Genomic DNA, 16714 nt, shown 5'->3' on the forward strand with positions numbered 1-16714 from the left:
CATCGTGCAACAGTTGAAAAGGCTTTAGACATTCTGTGAATTATCTGTCCACAACAACCTCCCAAAAGTGTTACACATGCTGTTGCTCCCATGCATAAAGCACCTGTCGTGGTCGTATGGCGCTAGGATATTGCATTTCTTTGTTTTTGTCTTCAGTCAGCATGAAGTATGGCCAACATTAGCTGACACCAATGAGTAATAACAACATAGCCAATGCAAAGCAATTCTTGAAAGACTCAACATTTTTTTTGCTGGATGTGTGTTCTGGTGTATTTGTACATTAAGGAGTCTTATTTTATTTTATTTTTTTGCTTAAAATTTCCTGGACAGTTACATGGAAACATAGCTAGAGTCTCTCAACATTGTACAGTGAAATTAAGGTAAAGTGGAAAACAAAGAAGAAATCTAGCAAGGCAAGGGAAGGCAATCTCTTTCGCAATACACACTCCTTAAATTCAACGTTAAAGTAATTTTATTGACAAGATCCATATCTCACTGAGCAGAATATGCATTGATTGACATGTGGTGTATTTCGACCCTTGAGCCAGTTGACTTAAAAGTACAAAAAAATCAATCATTTTGTTCTGCATCCTATTAGGCCAAATGTTTTTTGGTTGAAATGTTTTTTGGTCTGTCGACAGGGACAGATTGCATAGAAACAAGTTAGAGTCAGTCTAGCTCCAAATATATTCATAGGTGTCTAGATGGGACAGATTGAAGAGCAAAAAGATGCATTTAAAAAAAACCAAAACAAGAAACAGTTAGTCTAGGTCCAATTATATTCACCGGTGTATTGACAGGCACAGATTGCAGAGAAAAGATGCATTTAAAAAAAGACAATTTACTGTTTTAAACCATAAGACAATTTTCTTGTGATTAAAAGACAAACAGTTAGAATCTCTGCTTGATTAACTAGTACAGTGATGTGCTATGCCTTGGGGGGTTTGTTGCGCTCCCCGCAGAACCTCTGGCATGCTGCTTGGATTCATTGGGGAGCATCCTCAGGAGCAGAGCCTTTTCCGCCAAATACAACTGTATAGTCCAAACTCCACAGTGGCTCAGTGGTTAGTATTGTTGCCTTACAACAAGAAGGCTGGGGGTTCGAATCTCCGTCCCGGTCCTTTTTGGGTGAACTGAAGACCCTAAATTGCCATAGGCATGAGTGTGTTTGTGTTTGGGTGTAGTCTGTGTGTAGTGTAGTATATGATGAATATAATCTAAAATAATGTATATGAAGTAGTATATGATGTATGGTATGTATATAATGTAGTTAATTATGTTGTAGTATAGGATGTATATGATGTGTATATATATGTGTAGTATGTATGTATGACTTAGTATGTATATGACATGTACTGTATATGATGCTATGTAAAGCCCTTTGAGACATGCTTGTGATAAAGGGCTTTATAAATAAACTAGACTAGACTCCTTTGACGTAAGTGTCTCTGACTGAACGTCACAAATTGATGATATAACAGTGTAAGAGTAATCAAGGGTGGATTGTTCCGTTAAGTGTAGAGAAAGGCAGAGTAGATCAATAATTGTCACTAACTGCTATGTAACCATGCTGTGCCTTCCCACGCCTCCTGCAGGCTCTCAGGACCTGAGCCATGTGATGGGCGGCTCTGGGCTGGTGGGCGGAGGGGCCGGTGGCCAGGAGATCACACTGACCATCAACAACTCCAGCCTGACCCAGGCTCTAGCCCAGGCCCAGGCCCAAGCCTCAGCCGCCGGGTCCGGCACCGCGGCAGGAAACCCCCACGAGATCACCCTCACCATATCAGGTACGGACAGCCACTGATACCACGCAGGTCCATAGCAAAACATGCAAATGCGTAACCACATCATCCCTAACTTGCATGTAAAATGAAAATTAATAACACTGACATACTCAGAAATGGACAATCATGCCTCTTCAGCAATTAAAGGAACAAAAACACAATCAAGTAAAATTTCCTTCAAGGATCAATAACACATTCATTGATTTCCTCACTCAGACACTGCAGGCACAGGTTGACTGGCAAACACAAAAACAGACCCAGAGATGAGTCACAGCCCTGTCTTTTATCTTGAACCCACTAATCTTCACTGTGGAGGAAATTACACTATTATACTATTCTATATGTCTCTTTATTACAGAAAACTTCCACCACATTCACCAATACAGATTCCAATCCTCCCTATCAGGAGTTGTCAGTGTTAATCTCATTAGCAAGTTAATGACTAAACTGCTCGTTGATCAATGCTTTTTGCAATTTTGTCAACAAAGCCAATAACGAGTTAATATTCTGTCCCGTGATATTTGAAATGTAATTATTTTATTGTAGTATTGACGAAAATATGATGAAATGGAAAAAACATCACACCAGACGTTTTTCCACATTATCGAAGATTGCTCTGCCCATTCTTCTACATCAGTATCTGTGCTTAGAATAGCTTTTTCCATTCAGTTTTCCATTCAGTGTGTGAAAAATGTTCTTACAGTGTTTGAAGGTATGCTGATCCAGGTAAAGTTCCTGGCTATTTAGATCTACAGCAGTGAATGTTTTGAGATTAGCCGCAATATTTTTTGTGATGGAAGTATATACTGTATAAGCATAAGATTTACATAGCTCACCTCTCACCATCCACACTTCATTCTGAGAGATCTGCCCTGCACATGAGTGTGGAGCAAGTTCAGTTTAGAGGTCAGAGGGGGCTGGGTATTGTACGTGAGCAAGCTTTAAAGAGCAAATCAACACTAAATCACAAGGGGCAGAAAATCATTGTGTCACTGCTCTCTTTGGGTTGAAGCTTCCACCCCAATCAGTGATGTCAAAGCAGGTGTTTCTCATCAGCTGTCAAAGGCAAAATACCTGCTATAAGCAAAGGTAGCTTACTATTAGGTAGCAATAATTATGAGTTTGTGAACAGTATAGAGGCACAACCTTTGATTAAATATGACTCATTGGTTGACTCAATCAGTTCTCTTTTACAATAAAAAGACAGATGAGCAGTGATGGACATATGCTGTAAATCATATATAGCCCAAGTTTTATATGTTCTTTGATAACTGGGTCTGTCTATGTATCTTGAGGTATTTTGTTGACTATGTATGTATGTATGTATGTACTATGTTGAAATGTATTTACCTTAGTTTATTAAAATCATAGGCCATTTTCGTCAGTAAATAATTCACTAAATTTAATGTCACATAATGTCATTTAATGTCATGACCAAAATCAGACTAAATTTAAAGGCTACTTTTGTCAAAAGACTAAGACTGGAGACTAAGATTAACACTGGCCCTTGCACCAGGTTTGTGCCCTGGGAGGGTCTCACCTCCCCTGCTTGTGGCTCTGTTCTCAGTGTGGTCTGCCCTGTCTCCTTCAGTGGTAATCCAGATAAATCCTTTCTGCCTTCATGCTGTGCTGGAGCAGTCAGAGAATTCCCGCTGGGCACTCTTCAGTCTCTTTTACTTAGCACTGCATTATATTGTATTATGACTCAAATCCTTACGACTTAGCCCAAAAGCTTTCATTTTTTGTTTTTCTTTCTCTTAACCAGTGCCCAGGAGACCTACACTAAAAGATTTATTCAACCAATGAATTATTGAAACTTTTTTTAAAGCAGGGGGCGCTGAGAAAGCTGCAGAGACTGACTTTAATGCAGGGGTTCCACACAAATCTTCTAAAATCCTTTTGAACTAATCTCAATTTGGCCAAATTTGTCCCCTGTTTGCCATCCCTTGAAAGATTAACCAGGAACTATACTGAAGCTTTGTTGGACCAAAGAATGAACCAAAAAAATCTTGGTTTAGACATGAAAATACCTCAAAAACGTGAAATATACTGTACTTTTTCTTGAATTCCGGTTTCAGAATCCTTTCTCTCCGTCCCTCTGCAGGTCAGGATCTGCTCCCCCAGCATAGCACCTCTGGTGGTGCGGAGATGAACGGCGGCATCAGGCTGGCGTCACCACTGAATAGCCAGCCTACCAACGCCACTCTGACTATCACCAACGACCACCTGCTACCTCAGAGCCCCACCAACGCTGGCATGGCAGGTTAGGACTGGCATGGCTGGTACACATGTATGCATGTATTTAGATGAGGGTGGCAGGGTGGCTCAGTCAAACGTGTCAGGTTAAATCCCCTCAACAGCCATGTGTGACACTGAACCCTATCTGCTTGCTTATTGTAAATCACTCTGGATTAGATCACCATGTGAATGCCTAAAAAGTGTAAAAAAAAAACAACAAAACAAAACAATGTAAAAACCAAAAGTAAAAAGTGCTAGTGTACACATATGCATCTATCAAGAGGGCATGCATATTTGAAAGAGTTTGAAAACTCTGCTTGTGAATTTGTTCCCACTTATCCATTGTGCAGTCCAATCAGAGATAAGAGAGTAAATGACTTGTGGGCTGTGAAGTGAGCAAATATGATTAGTTGTGTCTAAGTTGGCTCCCTGATTGTTCTGCTGACTGACTCACTTGTCACGAGAACCTTAATCAAATTTCCAGTCCCACCTCTTCAATACTCTCCTCTCTCAACTCAAAGTGGAAAACATCACTGCAAATGTATAATATGAATATGTTTTTATTATTATTATTATTATTTTTGTATCCAGACTTGAGAAATCGTTCCAGTGTAGTGTGGGAGGATTGTACTCAAAACTTTGTAAAACCTGCAATGAAAGCTGCCTCACCCTGCCTTGAGGGGCTGTTGACCCACCTAAAAGAATTTCATTAGTATGGATTTTAATGGAGAGTTTTAGTGTCCCATGATGGTCTAAATGCTGATTCAGAGGTGTTTCCACCTTGCCAAGAATTAAATTCTGCGTGAAGCACTAACCCCTACATTTTTAATTGTAAAGTTATTGAATATCATCACAAAAACAGCAGCTTAAATCCCAAAATATCGGTAATGGTCTATAAAAAGTCATATTGGTCTAACCCTAGTGTAACCCTTCTACTTTCTCCCACCTGTCAGTCACCAGCCTGCCGCCGAGCACCACCCTATCACACACTGCCGTGTCCCAGAGCCTAGTGATGTCACCGGGAGGCGTGACCAGTGACGGCAGTGTGACACTAACCCTGGCAGATGCTCAGGGCATGCTGGACGGTGTCACTCTAAACCTCAATCCACAGGTAATACACACAAATGTACACTAACAGTCAAAAGTTTGGACACACCTGATTGAATGTACCATGTTTTTCATTATCTTAAAGCCGTTTTGATCTAAAGGCTTATGTTCAAATGCTTGAAATTTGTTTCTTAGACAAATATAAATAGTGAAGTTAATACCGTTGTATTAATTTCTTTCTGAAGCCTTTGCCTTTCCATCAAGGCATAGGGTGGCTACTTTAAAGAATCTAAAATATAACATAGTTTTGATTTGTTTAATGTGCTATCTAAACATTGTGAAAATATCAAAACGCACGGTCGGCAACTAAATCCACACAATCCATATTAGAAAACTGTGGCGTCACAAATGTTCGCTCATTATCATTTTTGTAAGAAATAATAGACTAACAAAGTGTTTTTTTCAAAGCAGTTGAGCGGTTGCCATTGTTTATTTCCCGGTGAGTTTTCCCTACCTGTAGCTGCAGGCACTGTGGTGTCTCACTGTTTCACTTTGAAATGGTTAGCCAATCAGAACAGAGGGTCGTTAATATTAATGAGCCTTAAAGACACAGCGACAGAAACAGCCTGTTCTTGGTAAGGCTCAGAGAGATGCTGGAAAATGAACATGTAAAAATGGATTGAGAGTGTTTTTGGTACTTGACACCACACAAACAGCTTTTAACCTTCCTGTTAGGTTGCAGGTCAATTTGACCCATTTCAGTTTTTGAGTTAAACAAAAACATATTTAACCTCTCTTTTACTTAATGAAATTCAATGACTTTAACTCATTTAGGGTCATTGACTTATATGTAAAATTTGGACACAATGATGTGTTGTGAAATATCTGTGCAGATTTTGTAGACAAAGATGATGTTACGGGTCATTTTGACCTTCTGAGTTCATGTTGATAAAGTCTGTACACCATTTGGGTATATGTAGAAACAGAATGCAGATCAAAGTTTAAGGTTTCGCATTCACAGACACACAAATACACACAAACCAAACCTCATACAAGAACTGCTTGCCATAGAGAGAGACTTGATTAGTCCGGAGGTGATCCTGTCTCACACCAAACAGGACAGAATCGGTCTCTTCTCTCGCATTCCCACTGAACACAACCATTGGTTACTTTGTCAGATGGAGTTTAAGGAAAACAAAGTCTAAATCAAGACTGTGATACCATGAGTGTCACATATGTTTAGTGTGAATTAAGGTCAGTGTAGGAGTTTAGTCAAATTCACTGTACTGAATAGTTAAGACTTCTTTTAGAGCTGCATTATATGAGTAAATTATTTTTGACTAAAATAACCTTAAAATTCCAAGGCCACGATGTGCCTCCAGGATGAGATAAAAGAAGAGTAGCACAGTAGCTCCACTTCCATTTCTGAGTTTGATTGTTCAGGAGAGAAAGAAGAGAAGGTCCTATCTGTTAACAGCATTTAAATAGCAAAACCACACAATAACTAATAGTTTTGTTACGCATACACTGTTGACTGTAGTGGAACTTGCAATTCTCTACAGAAATAAAGCTATACAGGCAGTACATTATTTTAGATATCATTGCTGACATCATTTACTCAAGGCTCCATTTCTCCCCCAGCCATCATTGGCTCCATTTCTCCCCCTTAAGGCCCTGACACACCAGGCCGACGGTCGGCCATCGGGCAATATCGGGCCGTCGGTAAGCGTCGGTGTCCCTAGTTTTTGCGGTGTGTCCCGCACCGTCGGCACTAGTCCGACCCTGTCGGCGTCTTTTCGGCCGATTGAGCATGTTGAATCGGCGTCGGAGCCGTCGGTGAGAGAGATCACTCTGATTGGTAGTTCGTGTTTTGCCTCTGGATGATTGGACTGATAAATTCCTTCAACATGTGGAACTGAACAGGAAAGAGCCGAGCGAAATTTTTTAAATCGGAGGTTTCATTTATCTCCAGCTCTCGACACAGGTTCGGGAAAGCCCCTTGAGCCTGTCGCTGGAGTAACGTTATTCATGATTTCACCCATTTAGTGCGGTTTCTCCTTATTTTTCGCCTCCGCCTTCTTCCTTTCTTCTTCCACAACCAAAAGACCAAGGGCTGACAACGCCAGTGCCATTTGCAACTTCTTATCAGACATAAGGTATGGAGAGTTATTTCCCCTCACGCAGGCGCAGAACGTACGTGCTAGTTGGCCGTCGGGTGTAGTCTTTGCGGTGTGTTCAAGTGCAACTTTTTGGACCAGACGACAGGCGACGTGAGGCGACGCAACAGTCGGCCTTCGTCGCCGCTGGTTCTTTGAAGTCGGTTTGGTGTGTCAGGGCCTCTAGTCTCTCATCGTGGAGCCGCCTCTCCACCTGGGGTTCCAGGTTGGCTCTGCCCCCTGCTGCGCTGTGGGCGGGGCTCACCTGGGCATCCTCCATCTCCGTCCTTTGCTGGACCTCACTGTCCTTTATCCTCTAATTTATTTGCCTTTTACTCTTTGTTGTTGCCTCCGTCGTGCTAAGAACAAGAATATGCCTCTGTTGCAGGTCAATTTGACCTGCAACATAACAGATGTAATTTTTTTTAACCTAATACGAGGATTAATGGACCTCAAATAAAAAACCTGGACCTGAAATAAAACACTGGAAAGTGTAGAACAGGGCTATTCAATTACAAATTCAATTGGGCCAGATTTTAAAACCAGGAAATGTAGATGGGCCAGACATTTTCAGCAGCCTATTTAAAACCTTTTTTTAGCTTTTGGTAATGACAAATTTTAAACAAACGCAAATGAATGTAGTAAAAAATAGCAATGTTTATTGTTTCACTTTTGAAATAAAAAAAAATATTTTTGGTCACATATCTGACCCAGGCACATCACAAAGTGCAGAAGAAAGAGCTATCAATGTGGCAATAACAAGTGGCAATAACAGTAACCAATAACACACTCTATTTCTCTCTACCAGTATCTCCCTCCCTCCCTCTCCCCTCTCTCTCCCACACACACACACACACACACACACACACACACACAAAACAATGTTTATTGTTTCACTTTTGAAATAAAAAAAATATTTTTGGTCACATATCTGACCCAGGCACATCACAAAGTGGATACACGAAGGGAAGCTGCTGTAGCTCTCTCTTGGTCTGTGCATGACTGCACCAGGGTAATACGGCTCCGATCGTAAGATGCAATCAAACTCTGCACTTTAGCGTCCCTCTCCTGTGATCCCTCAGGAAAGTTTGTCCGGAAAGTTTGGTGTTTCTCAATGTGGTGCCTCCGAATATTATATTCTTTAACTACCGCAACGCACTTATTGCAAATTAAACACATTGGTTTGGCGTTTGGAGATGGCGGTAAAATAAACAAGTATTTGCCAGTCCAGGCAGGGTTAAACCGATGGTTTTCATTGTCAATTCTACATTTCAGGGTTGACAGAGACATATTTTCAGAAAAAGTGGGGATCGTCTTATATTCGAGGACAAGACAAACGTGTTCACAACATCAGATATTTTTTTGAATGGATAAAGTACCGGTGTAAAACCGACTCCTACACAGAGTGTTGCATTATGGGTTGTTTGTAGCCTTAATGTTGCTAGGCTAGCGAGTGTCTTAAAGTCTGTTTATAGTGAGTCTGTTAGAGTCAGTCAGCCCCAAAAGTGTTTTGTTAGTCCGGTTTAACCTGCAGGAGTTTCTGAAGGCTCGTGTACCGTGTTTTTCTGCCACGGAGGAAATAAATTCATGACGAGTGAAAACGAGTCCAAATTTTTATAAAATAATATTACAATTAAAATATTAAAATTGCTATTAAAATAGCTTATTTAATTCAAGCTCGCTGGGCCACTCGGAGGTTGCTTCTGGGCCGGATGTGGCCCGCGGGCCGCCAATTGAATGGGCCTGGTGTAGAATATGGGACATCTAACACTTTTTTGGTCACTGTATGATTCCATTTGTGTCATTTCATAGTTTTGATGTCTATTATTTCTACTATTATTCTAAAATATGGAAAATAGTAAAAATAAAGAAAAATGCGGTGTGTCCAAACTTTTGACTGGTAGTGTACACAAATCCAACTCAGCTTCAAGTGCAATTTCAAGTGTGCCTCTGTAACGGCATGATGAAAAAAAACAATTTGCAAATGCCGCTAAACGTGTGCTGTCTACTCTTTTCAGTCTGTTTTTTCACATGGTTTGTCCCCAGCCTTACCAGAGTGTCTTTTCTCCGTAGGGTCAGGCGTTTCCTGCGGTGCTGAGTGACCCGGGTCTATCAGGGCAGCCAGCCAGTTCGGGCCAACAGGTCATACTGGTCAGCCACCATTCCCAGGGCACCAACAGAGCAGCTGACAATGGATATACTGTTAATGTGTGTGTCTGTGTGTGTAGTGCACTATTTAGGATGTTTTTTAAATTGTATTTATCACATTTTAAGCGAGCTTTTAACCTGCTATGAAATCCTCAGACAGCACTCTTTTGGTCGATCCACAGGCTGAAGACTACACAGTTGGGTTGTGCCGATGTACGATGTCATCGGACATCGATGTTAGGCTGTGTCAGTGCCGATGTGACTTTCTGAAGTGGCGCTGTGGAGTTTTTTTTGTAGCCATTAGCCAAAACAACACCATTGAATAAGAGGCGTTGAGAACAATGTTCAGTCGAGTCAGAGGAGGAAATGAAATGAGACACACACACACAGCCCTACAGCCCACACACACACACACACACACACACACACACACAGAGCCCGACAGCTCACACACACCACTTCCAAGAAGCAGCGAGTGAAGCCTTTTCTCCTCACTTTTAAGTTGTTTTCATGCAGTAAAAAGTGTGAGGCTAGTTTTTTTTGTGTTTTTGAGCACAGTTATAGGCAAAAAATGTTTATGTGAAAAAAATGTGTTTTCCCCAAAATGCGAACCAAATGGAGAATGAATCTCGTGTTAATGAGACAGGATCACTGCATGGACAGCCTCTCCCCCCTGCACCTGAGGGACTTTTATTCTCTCAGCCAGGCCTGTCAGGCAGCGGCCTCCTACAAGGCTAGAAGTCTCCCACAATTATAAATATTTTAGCAGTGACAGTCTCAGAACACCACTGAAGTATGTGTGCTTCACTTCACTGTAGTTAAGGATACAACAATAACTAATTTTAAGAAGAAATCATGTAGATTATCTGCACTTCTCTAAAACTTTAGCTAGTAGTTTGGCTAGGTAGCCCGCTACATGGTATGCTGTTGGTTGATTTGGCGATATGACAATCTCAAATGTTGGGTATCAAACAACCCTACTACATAGTCTGTTCTATATAGTGTAGTATACTAAGGTTGATGGAGATTTGTAAGCTCTGGAACTACCTGCCAATTCAGTGTCCTCCTTTAGAACACCTTTAAATACACTTGAACTATAGTCTGTATTCTGCTTTTATTGTTTTAATTGTTACATTATGTGCATTTTCCCTTGTTTTGTTATGTGCTCTATAAATAGATATTATTATTATTATAAAAAATATTTTTATGTTTGCAATGCTTATGTAGGTCTGTGCTTTTGTGAATAATTATATGTTATTTTTTCATCTGTGTGTGTGCTTCAGATTACTGACGACGGCCATGAGGGTGTGAAGGACGGCCAGGCGGAAGCTGATAATCGGCACCAGTGTTACTACTGTAACCAGGTGTGTGAGAACGCCAACTCACTGCGACGCCACTGCAGGCAAGCCCACGGCAAGGACCGCTGCCACGTCTGCAGCCTCTGCAGCAAGGCTTTCAAGAGAGCTACGCACCTGAAGGTATGAACACACACTTGGAACAGAGCAGGCATGGGTTCAGCTGTTATGTGTTTTTGAATTGAAGCTGCCGATGCCTGATGTTTGATGTCAATGTTCAGTATTTCCATGCCAAAAAACTCAAAAAAATTACAAGTATTCAGTATTTCACCCTGAATTTTATTCTTGTCAGGGTCAAAAAGCTTTTGAAACAGCATTTAGAGCATGAGACACTGAAGTTACACCAATTCTGTAGTGAAGAATTTAGCTATTGTATTTTTGGAAAAGCCAGTGGAATGAATGGACTCTCAAGACACTCTCCTCTCATGCTTTGTCATCAGTGCATTCACTGGCTGGAAAATAATGGAAAATAATAGATTTAAGACAGCTGGTGAGGAAAGAGAAAAGTTTAACTTCTAAACTATTAACTTCTCTTTCATTGTTTTAAGCAAAAGGAATGGCATTTCATCAAGTGGGCTTTTAAACTGACTCTCCTAAATTGACTCTCCTGAACTCTCACAACAACAAAACACTCAGAGAGACTGAGTGTGCCTCTCCTTTATGGAGATCCTCTTCACGTTATGGCACCACTCAAGCACATAAACACCGAGAGCTCTCAGATCAGAAGGGGGGACAGCTTCATATCTGGGTTCATACGCACTGAAGCGGCAAGCTCATGCCTAATAACCCAAGAGCATTATATTCTGTCCCAAGGTTCAGGTGAATGCCATTGTAAGTCTGGGGATAAGAATGAGAGGACAGATACATATTAAGAGGAAGGGGCACATTGGGATCCGGTGAAGAAAAATAATTTTCTTGTTCACATATGGATTATTCTGAGAGTGAGACACGCATGCTATGACGCTCGAGTTTTACTGTCAGTATGTCCTCCTTCTGGCTCAATGACAGCAATAAATTATCCCTTCCTCATTCGCAGTCCGCACGCATCTGGCATCCAAAAGCATCCTCATCTCATTTACAGAATTAAACGCTCCGCTGAATCATGGGAGCCCATCTGGAACTAAATAATAGCTGGTTCATGGCTAATAACCAACTCTAGACCCGGTAGCTCGAATAATCCTTGTTTCTTTATCACTTAGGGGAACATCTTTCTCCACCATGTGTCATATTTCTAAGCCAGGGCCGTTGTACCATAGGCATGCACTAGTTTAAATGTTTTTTAATGTGCTGAACAGTGTTTGTCTCATAAACTTCATGACATTGGGATGTGGTGGATGTGAGAGCATAAGAGAGGGGCTTCTGGTTGAAAGTGGCCAAGCTTTGTCCCCCAGGGACCCATGGCTGCTCATTAGTTAGCGAGGAGGAGTCAGACGTTGCCTTTAGATTTTAGATGAGGCCCAGCGGTTTGAAAGATAAATTAGTAACTCTGTCATTTTGTTGGCCTGTGGATTTTATCGTTTAATTAGAGCTAAACAACTAAAACCATGACTCATGGCATAATTGGGGAGCACGGAGGAGCATTTAATGATTACATTTTGGGATTGGTTGTAGGCGTTTTTGGATGATAGGAAGTGGTAAATGGGTTTGGAAGCATCAATAGATTTATTACAGGGGGGAAATCTGTGTTTTTCACCACACATCCCTGACAGCAAGGTAAATTAAGAGGATTTAGTGCATCTGCCCACTGTGATGAATCGCATCATTGCCAGCTTTGATTCATTTGAGCCATCATCCAGATACATGAAATTACCTTTTAGCTTTATCTATATGCACACACACACACAAACACACACACACACACACACATACACACACAGATACATGCTATAAGGTGTGAGATTTTAAAGAAATGTTAAAATAGGCACACATAACACAAGTTAAAGCAGTGTGAAATTTAATTGCAAGGTAAGAAATGTAATTTTTGAGAACTGCCAGCAGTCTCCTCCGCCTCTGACAGCTCCATGAAAAACATCTATTCAGCGAAATTCATCCAAGTGAATGGAGATGCTCTCAGGCAGCCGGCCCCGAACTTCTGCCCATCCTGCCAACTTACACACATTACATTGTGAGCGTAGACGAAGTGAGAGACAGTAGAAGGATGGGTAGAGGGAATGGAGGAAGGACAGGGAGGTGGATGGTGTGTTTCTCCCTTTTTTATTTGAATTCTAATGTTGCTTTCTCGAACTTACCCTAGGCACTTTTAAAAGACGCTACCTCCACAATGACCCCAAAGACCCTCAAGATTTTCACATCTGTTTAAAAACTACTGTTTCAGCATAAGCAGTTTTTTCCCTTTTCCCCATGAATAAATACTGTCACATTACACCATCTTCTCTATTCAATTCCCACTGTGTCTGCTTTGTGCTGCTCAGTAATCCTCTTGAATAGGGCACCGTGCTGTAGCTTCAATATTACCATGAGTATTCTGGGTTCTTGGGCCTGCTCTTTCGATTGCACATGGATTTCATAATTCTGATGATGCCATGAACCCTAATACTTTTTTCCATTGCTCAGGGGTCCAGGTTTTGTGCTCCTTAAACCACACTATGCATTGGCCTTGGATATAAGCTCTTTCTGAATGGCAGCCCTACCATAAATACCAGAGGTGTTGATTCCAATCTGTGGCAGTTTTTGATGCCATATTTTTGTTGCGAATGTAAATGCTATTTATTGCTGAGCTTTTGGTCTGGTCAGCCTAGTGGGTTGCTGTCATATTGCCATCTTGAAATGGTGATGGTAGAGAGGGTCTGTCATGGGACATTGATGCATATACGTAGACATTACCCTCTTTTCATTTTTTAACACTAGAAAGGCCAACAGGTTTTCTTGAATACTTCGTGCCAGCTGTTCAAGCAAGAGCGCAAAGAGCAGAGAGTTTGCTGGACATCTTTGTCTTGAACCGTGTTGGATAGTAAATGGAGAGGATTGAGCATTACCAGTTGGCATAATAGCTGAGAGATTTGCATGCATAGTCCGGATCATATGTATAAATTTACTACCAAATCCAAAGTGTTAAGTACAAACCATAAATAGTCCCATTCCAAGCTTTCTCTGCATTCAGCGATAAGATGACCCATGGAGTATCCAAGTGAGAAGCCTCATCAGTGACACAAGATAAGCGATGTATGCTGTCTGTATGCTGTCTGCCTGCCGTCCCTTCATGAATCCTGTTTGATCAGGATGTATTAGTTTACCAACAACTTTCTCAATAGGAATAGCCAGGGCTTTGGCATAAATCTTAATTTTGGTTCAGATTCAGGAGGAATTCTATTAATGCCTGGAGCTTTCCCTCTCTTCATCTCCAAGAGTGCAGATTTCAATTCTGCTAAAGTAAGTGGCTCATCCAATAAACATGTTTCCCCCTGAGAGAGTTTGGGCAGATTGAGTTCATTTAGATATTGGGAGCAGGTAGCGCAACTTGGTCTGGTACCTTGCAAATAATATTGTTGTTTTACTCTTTGCATAATAAACAGCTCTATGTCTCATGAGGTCATTCAGTTCTAGTCTCTGCATTGAGCTCTGTCTCTTTCTCTGTTGAGAAGCTGTCTTTCAGAGAGTTCTCTAACATATGGCGAACTTTTCTGGTCTTTTTGACTTGCATGCAAGGGTTAATCAAAACAAAACAGGAAAATGCATTCTGACTTTATATAAGTAGAAGTGTTCTAACAGATATGCAAATATGCACATTTTTGACAAAGTAGTAGCTGATTTGAATATGTTAATTACATAATAAATCTAAATAAATCATAATTAATTATTATTATTTTTTTTGTCCATATTGAATTTATAAATGTATTTCTGATAGGATGAGAGGATTTTTTTTTTCATAAATTCCATTTATAGGAAGGCACTGTGGACTGTGGACTTCGACCTGTATGTGGTTGCATGTGTGTGTTCTGACCTCACCATACCCTTTCCTTCTTCATCTATAGGACCATGAACGAGTCCACCAGCCGGGCCCGTCGCCCAGCTCCCAGAAACCCAGAGTCTTCAACTGCTCCTCTTGTGTCAAGGCCTTCGCCAAGCGCAGCCAGCTGGAGAGACACAACCGAACGCACACAGGTAATGGGTTTATATAACGGGCTCGCATAGTGGATGTCAAAGTAAAAATCACCGGTTTGCGATTCGTAAGTGTGTGTGTGTAATGAAATGTGTAATGAAGCTGTTGTGAATGTTGGCTACTCATTTATGAAACTTGTAATACGTCTTTGATGAATGTGCTTTGTTAACTCCATATGAGAGAACAGTTTGTACTGTTGCTGTTGCTGTAGTGTTGTTGTGGTCAGAAGTTGTGAATATCAGGTGAAAATTGAACTTGAATCTCCTTCATTGCTGTATGCTATTGATTTCTACGCATCAAGGCAGCAGCTGTTGGCCAGCATAACAATAACTATCCTAATACATGTAAAGCCTGCATTTAGTCAAATGAATACATCCAAAACAAAGAAGTGTCACGTTTTCTTCTATTTTCTTTACACATAGTTATCGATGCTAAAAACAGGTGAAATAAGTCTAAACCCAGAAAAAGAATCTTGGAAAAACGGCACATGGGGAAAAAATAAAATGGAAATTGAGAAAATAGGACACACCCAATGATATTCAACAGTTATCATCTTTGCCAGTCATATACTCACCCACTAAATCATACAGACACAGCTAATAAGCAGCTGTGGTGTATTCTTCAGTGTCTGGTCTCTTTCTGAGATATTGAGTGCCAGACATGATTATTAGCCCACGATGTGCAAAAAGAAGCAGTTGCGATGGCATATTCCCATTTGAATTAATTCATCATCTGAGTGCTCATCTGAGTGTGACTAAAAGGTCTCTGTGCCACTTTGAAAAGGTAACCAAAGAACTGCAATTTGACATGGCCTTGTCCCTAGGATCATACATCTATAACACATAATACAAATGTGTTTTTGTCAGATTTAGGCTGAGTTCGCTTTTGGTCCCTCATGACTTGAAATATTACTTATAGGTTTTGCCAGTGATCTAGTGGGCAAACTATGACCACCATCAGCAATTATTCTAATTCAAACCAAAAAATTCAAAAAATCATGTTTTCAAAAAGGCATGAATTTACGCTTTTCTCAAAACATTTTCTCTAAATAATATAGATATAGAGACCTGGCCAAGACAGGAGCATCAACAATAACAATCACAACCGAACATGTAAAACAGAGCAGATAAAATACATACAACTACAATACATGATAAACAATGAAAGGGAGAGCCATGCCTCCCTAGAACTAGAAGCAATGACACACTTACCGTAAAGTGACCTGAAGGTTTTTAAAGTCCTGAGGAGAAGGTAGTGTGTCTAGTTTAATTAGGCCTTGCAGATCGTTCCATGCCCAGGGTGCATAATAAACAAAGGCAGTTTTCCCCAGATCTGTGAAAACCCTGGGAACATTAAAAAGCCGAGAATCAAAGGATTCTAGTCACACTTGCAATACCAAGAAGAACAACGCATTGCAGCACATGGTCGGTTTTAAGAAGAAAATGTTCTTCTCAGTACTGGAAGTGTAACTGGAACCCTCTGATTCTGTTTTCCTGCCCTTCCCATGCACCTTGCTAGTGGGTGAAGTTGTGCCAGAACACTAACTCATTAAAAAGCAGCAAACCAGTGGAGGATAATATGTCACAGAGATGTAAGGAAGCTTGCCAAGGATAACTTTATAGATAAAATCAGAATCAGAAACTTTTATTCGCCAAGGGATTTCTCTTGGTGCAGGTGTCAAAATAAAAACTAATAAGAAATCAGAATATGTGCAGAATATGAGCAATATGTTATGTACAGATAAGTGCAATGGGCAATGTTAAGTACATTTACATTATATGATCAGTGATAAGTGCGGTTAAAGTGCAAAAAAAAGCATATTATATACTGTATATGAAGCTTCCTAAGTAAATTGAGTAATTCATG

General features: G+C 40.6%; 1 protein-coding gene across 1 annotated transcript in view; it reads left to right on the plus strand.

The window, feature by feature from the left end:
• The window catches only part of LOC139914210 (zinc finger protein 236), a 77550-nt gene that overhangs the window by 54589 nt on the left and 6247 nt on the right, over window positions 1-16714 (plus strand). The window contains exons 25-30 of the mRNA XM_071902472.2: window positions 1596-1787; window positions 3889-4047; window positions 4976-5133; window positions 9299-9427; window positions 10657-10851; window positions 14721-14850. Of these exons, the coding sequence (XP_071758573.1) occupies window positions 1596-1787; window positions 3889-4047; window positions 4976-5133; window positions 9299-9427; window positions 10657-10851; window positions 14721-14850 (963 nt within the window). The remainder of the gene's footprint in view (window positions 1-1595; window positions 1788-3888; window positions 4048-4975; window positions 5134-9298; window positions 9428-10656; window positions 10852-14720; window positions 14851-16714) is intronic.

This window comes from Centroberyx gerrardi, chromosome 12 (assembly GCF_048128805.1).
Source record: "Centroberyx gerrardi isolate f3 chromosome 12, fCenGer3.hap1.cur.20231027, whole genome shotgun sequence".
Classification (NCBI taxonomy): Eukaryota; Metazoa; Chordata; class Actinopteri; order Beryciformes; family Berycidae; genus Centroberyx; species Centroberyx gerrardi.